The sequence below is a fragment of the Rosa chinensis genome, chromosome 3, assembly GCF_002994745.2.
Source record: "Rosa chinensis cultivar Old Blush chromosome 3, RchiOBHm-V2, whole genome shotgun sequence".
NCBI lineage: Eukaryota > Viridiplantae > Streptophyta > Magnoliopsida > Rosales > Rosaceae > Rosa > Rosa chinensis.
The window spans coordinates 3069625-3075624 of NC_037090.1; the positions used below are offsets into that span (position 1 = coordinate 3069625).

Below are 6000 nucleotides of genomic sequence, written 5' to 3' on the forward strand. Positions count from 1 at the left end.
AAGTTTCCAGTTTTTCGTCACACCACTCGTGTACCTCTTTCATCGACGCCGATAATGTTCCACTAACACCTCCAGCAACCAGCGACGGAACCTTTCAATTATGACAAGAAAGCAAACCTATTACTAGACGTTACATTAGTCCATGGGACACTCACATAGCAATAGTATTTAAAATCATATTGAGATTCATCTGATGTGGGAACATGTATCTCAATTACTTTCAGAAAGTTTCTTCAAATGTTTGGAAACAGTTTTAGTTCTTATAGCCCTTACATTCTTGTCATCTCTCAGAAATCTAATTCAATTTACATATAGAAAGTTTGCATTTTCTGTTCCAACCATATTCTAGAGTTTGTATTACTATGGAAGAAAAGACTGATAATTGTCAAAGCAGATGCAGATGGAGAGTGAGAGATAATCCCTATTGTATAATTATGATCTACCTTTTGACTGATATCACGATTCACCTTTACATGAGACTCTTTGACTTGTCAAAATCTAGTATGTTAGAGGTATTATCCTGTGTTTGTATCGTTCCAGCTTTAGTACTTGAGAAAAATATTTGCAATCTTCTGTGGCAAATTCTTCAATTACCACTATCATCACATAATGGGGAACTTTGCTTCTTGAGAGAGAGAGAGAGAGAGAGAGATGGGAACGTGTTTAGGTTTTTGAGAGAGGCAATCGCTGGTATTGGATGCGAATGATATTTGAGTTTTTTTTTTTGGATTTAAGGTCAAAATAGGATTTTTAAAGTTTCAAAAAAGTTGGAAAGTCCAAAGCTCTCTTTTTTAATTTGAAAACTAAAAATAAAAATATCGAAAACTATGAATTTTCAAATCATGATTCCTGTATTATTCTTAGTGTTCCTGATAAAACAAAAATCATGAATTTTACCAACAATGATCTAAATGACCCCTCCGCCATGTTGAATTGATGGTTTTTCACCTGTCTTTTCTTACCTCCCAAGCAAGTTCCAGTAGAAACGGGCTTTATGTGTAAAGTAAATACTAGAGATACTCTCATACTCCACATTCTTTATGGAAAGTAAATCAAAATTATGGACAGTTAATAAGAATGGTAAATCCCTTTATAATGAAAACTTCTGCAACCTCAATTTCACAGCAATTTATTGTATTACACAATATTAATACATTTGGTCTCAGCAAGTAGAGTAGGATCATCAAAAGGCCAGCCAACTTGCTAAAAAAACTGAAACAAATCAAAGGCTCCAAAAACTGAAAATTCTTTCTTCGAGCTTGAGGTGTCTCTGGACTGCAGTAAGATTTTCCTTCCCTCTTGTTCTGCGATCACTTCTCCTTTCCACAGCACCTTCATATCAAATACCACATAAACCAACAAGCTTATCAATTATAAACCCGAGAAATATGAAGTTCAAAAGGTTTTAAGCTATAATGATCTCTCAGAAATCAGAATCAAGAACTGCCAAGTGTAGATAAAGCATGCGAAGCTAAAGTACCGCTTGTATCTTTTCTTGGAACCACACGGACAAAGTGCATTCCTACTAATTTGCCCACTCTTAGCCAAATTAGACTGAGCAAGGTCAAATGGGGTTGAACCCATCAACTTTTGCACCTACATAACAGAAACTTTCAGTTATTAATGAACTTCCCACATTTTTATTTCAAGGAAATATCCAGAAAATCAAACTTGAAGTTTCTACATATTTAATGGGGTTACCATTTGATTTATATATGTACTAACGACAGAAAAACAGTCGTGTAGTTCCTTTCTGATGGGTTACTAAAGTGCAAGGTTTCATAAAATGCTAAACTGTGATCAGAATATTGTTTACTGGAAGAAGAGTACTCAAATGAATCCAGGTCTCCATAAACAATATGCCAGAAATTGCCCTATCCAATATTTCATTAATCACCAAACCCCTCTCATTTTTCCTCAGTCCTCAAACACACACACACCTAATTCATCTTAAAAGCAAATTTAGTGCGATACAAATTTAGTTCATTGGAAGGAAGAAAATTCCTGTAACCTAATTCATCTTAAAAGCAATCACACACACATTTAAACTCAGCTGCCAGAACAAGCAAGTAACAGTTACTGCATAGAGAGATAAAAACTAGACCTCGAACCAAAAATTAACCACAAACAGATCCTACTTATCATAAAGTCTCCCCAGAGATGACAAAACAACAAAGGCACATTGACTTGGAGAAGCTATAAGACATTCTGAAATTGACTACTCATAATGTCACCAATTTAGAGATACTAACTTAGTATGGTTTATCCCTATGTGGTGATTTTCAATAACCTGGGATGTATGAAGGAAAGCAAAATTTAGGATATAATACCTCGCCAATGTTTGTTGGAATTGGTTTCCCTTCTGCTTTCAACTTTTCCATCTTGTTGTGTGCTTCTCTGGCCCAGGTGAACTTTGCAAGTGCATTCTCAACATCAGCTATTGTGCATTTACAATGCTTTGCTGCTTCTTGTTTTTGCGTGATTTGGAGATTCTACAAAACAGAAGACCTAAAGCCATAATCAAGAAACTAAACAAGACACTTTTGAAAGACATAACCTAATACTAAGGCGTGTCAATAAACAAATACTTTCGGGTACATTCTTTGTATCATGAAGCTTCTGAAGTGACAATATTAGCATTTTAAAGAGGAACAAATACCTCAGCTTTGAAATGGTCAATTACAGTGAGAGATTGGCAAAGAATATGGAAAGGGATTGTGTTGATAATAGAGGAAAAACATTCAGGTGTGCTATGCAATGTCATTGTCACAAATACTAGCATGAAAATGATTTAGGATTCAATAGTTTTCTGGAGAATTATCCCGATTCCCAAATAGACCAGAGCATAGGAAACAAAGATTAAGTGTCAAATGGCACTTTTTCTTAAGAATATAGAGATGACTTAACTAATTGGGATGAGTCTAAGACTTGATCCAACCTTTAACTAGCCTATGAGACTTGAACTTTTAAAACAGTAGCACTAACTAGACACATACCACCGGAGCAGTAATTTCTCTGTCACAAAAAGTAGATGAAGAAACCATCAACTCATTTAAAATGGGAAAACCAACCTCTCCAGTAGAATCAAATCCTCCGAGATATCGTATTATCGATTCCTGCTTCTCGAACGCATCGGCAAAAGTTGCTTCACTGCTTCTCCCAACAATGTATTGCTTGAATGCCCCTACTCTTCTAGCAGTCTTCATCTCATCCGCAAATCCTAGTATCAACCCAATAAACAAACAGTTACCACTTCTTAAAGGGATCCATAAACTCCCAACCAATCTCAACTGTAAACAATTAAGCTCAACCAAATGCTAGAACTAAATGAGAGAGAGAGAGAGAGAGAGAGAGAGAGAGAGAGAGAGAGGGTAAGATAGCTCTTCTGCTTCAGATGGAATCAACTTCATTAATAGGCTAAAAAGGCTAATTACACCTACTGCTATACAACAGATATGCAAATGTGAATGATACAGCAGCCAAAATTTCATTCTTTCTTTAATATATCAAATGGGTTTATCAAAAGCTAAGCATATAACTAAAAAATATGTAAAATTTGAATTGAGAGCAGCCAAAGTTTCAATCTTTCTTCTAAATATGATCTGGCTTTATCAAAAGCTTGAGACTTTAATCACATAAATGGCTATTCAGCAATACCCAGAAAGTAAAATCAAACAAAGTTGAGTAGCTAAAGTTCAGAGGGGGCGTACGGAGCAGGGTGAATGAGTCGGAGTTGAGCTTGGGCTCATCTGGGGAGGTCTTATTGCCGGTGAAGACCCCTTTGATCTTGTTTACCCATGAGTTGTCTAGTTGCGTCGTCGAGAAGATCGAGCGGTGCAGTGATGGAGTGTGGTGACTGTCACTGTGAGAATAGCCGGATAGAGAGGACAGGAAACTCCAGCTTTTCTTGCTTAATGTTGTGCTTAGGATTCGCGAAGAATGCATTGTTGGAATTCTGTCTTGCTCTTTCTGAGCCCTGCTTCTCTGACTCTTTGGGAAGAATAGGCCAATAGGGTTTTAGTATTTCAGGGTTTTGGGAGTGGTAGAAAACTAGAAGGAAGAATTTCACAAATGATCGCTCAACTATGATTTATTCGACATTTTGGTCACTGAAGTTTCAAATATATCACTTTGGTCACTCAACTATTACATTGTCAATCACTTAGTCACCCAAAAAGTATTTTTTATAATTTTTTTTTAAAAATTAACAAAGTGACTTGAGTGATTGACAGTGTAATAGTTGAGTGACCAAAGTGATATATTTGAAACTTCAGTAACCAAAGTGTCAAATGAGTCATAGTTAAATGATCATTTATGAAATTTTTCCAAACTATAAATATGTCCATACGTCGTCGTTTTACTTGAAAAATAGTAGTTGATGCTTCGTGCGTACCACTGTATTTTTGAACTATTGCTTGCATTCTTTTCTCAATTGCAATTTTGGTCTTTGTGTTTCTTATAACTTGACCAATTCTAATTCTATCATGTTATTGAACTGGACATTGTCCCACTTTGAGAATGAAATGATAAGCCAATTCTAGGTTTCATTTAACAAGAACATGTATCCCACATTCTTAATATACTAAAAGTTGGGTTGGCACTATATACTGTTTATCTTTGTCTCGAAATGAAGTGATGGTTTTGCCCCTACTACTTGCCTCAATTACGGTTTTGTCATTGTTTTACAGATAAGGCCGATGGAGGCTTTGAGAGAGAGAGAGACGGCAACTCTGAGAGTGAAAAAATAATAGAGGTCTGGGTTTGTTTGGGAAGAGATCCGGTTTTAGTATAGAGAGATTGAGAGACAGAAGCACTGAGAACCAAAACATGAGGAACTTACTGTTATCATTGAATTGAAGTTATCTTCTGCTTGGGTATACTATGTGAAAATAAACTTGCAGAAGCTTGGTTCTATTGGGTACACAGGTCTGAAATAGGCTATATATATATATATATATATATATATGTAGATCCTATACAGAGTGAGGCCTCGCTTTGAAATTACAGAGCAAGGTTAGGGTTTATGATCACTTTTCAGTCGCATATCCATATCTTAACTGTTCAGTTTTTAGGTACTAATGTATAGATCATCTTTGCAAAATTTCAACCTAATTGATGGTCTTTAAGGTATCTAACTCGCTTAAACCAATAGATAAACTGAATCTGTCAAATTTGAACCGTACTAACTTTAAGGCAGTATCAATGCCCTAACAACTATCAATTTGGCTGAAATTTTGCAAAGATGATCTATACATTAGTACCTATAAACTGAACGGTTGAGATGTGGATATGCGATCGAAAAGTGACTCTAAACCCTAACCTTGTTCTGACTCTGGATAGAATCTGTATATATATGAATTTTTTTTTTTACTAAATAAAAACTATGGAGGGTTTTTTCAGAAAATTTTGTGTTTAAAGAAATACAAAACTATGTTAGAATTAGATGTTCGATTTCCCTCCAATGTATGAAAAAAAATATAATGATGCATTTGATATATCTTTTTTTTTTTTTTCGATAAGCAAAGAAAATTACAGTGAAGAACCTCTAAAACAATCTAAACCATGAAAGTCAAAATTAAAAGCATGAAGGATAGAAAGAGGAAGGCCATGATGCCAGCTGGCTATGTTTGTGTCGTGACCCAAATCCGCAAGAGCATCTGCAACATCATTTACATATAGAAGATAGCTTGAGTTTGACGAACACATAAAAATATTATATGTTTTTGTACACAGTAGCTCATGTTTTGCCGCGGAACTTACTGTTATCATTGAATTGAAATTAGTTTAGTTAAAGTTATTGGTGGAGATTGTTTAGGAGAGTAACTACTTGTATGGACAACAACCACTACACCAAAAACTGCATCACACAACACTAATCACACAACGGAACAGAAATTATCCGTTGTGTGTTTAAGGAAACTCGATTGTACAACGGTATTAGTGATGTTCTGTTGTGTGAATGTCAAAAAAGTGATAACTTTTTTATCAGAACTACATTGC

The 6000-nt window shown here is 35.4% G+C and overlaps 1 protein-coding gene across 1 annotated transcript; it reads right to left on the reverse strand.

Moving 5' to 3' along the window:
* Window positions 1-1089: 1089 nt before the first annotated feature.
* Window positions 1090-4022, reverse strand: LOC112194728 (protein translocase subunit SecA). Its single transcript, XM_024334948.2, has 5 exons — window positions 3711-4022; window positions 3072-3220; window positions 2331-2492; window positions 1481-1596; window positions 1090-1332 (listed from the first exon to the last, which is right to left on the reverse strand). The coding sequence occupies exons 1-5, from the start codon at window positions 3943-3945 to the stop codon at window positions 1311-1313; spliced, it is 684 nt and encodes a 227-aa protein (XP_024190716.1). The 5' UTR covers window positions 3946-4022; the 3' UTR covers window positions 1090-1310.
* Window positions 4023-6000: the final 1978 nt, after the last annotated feature.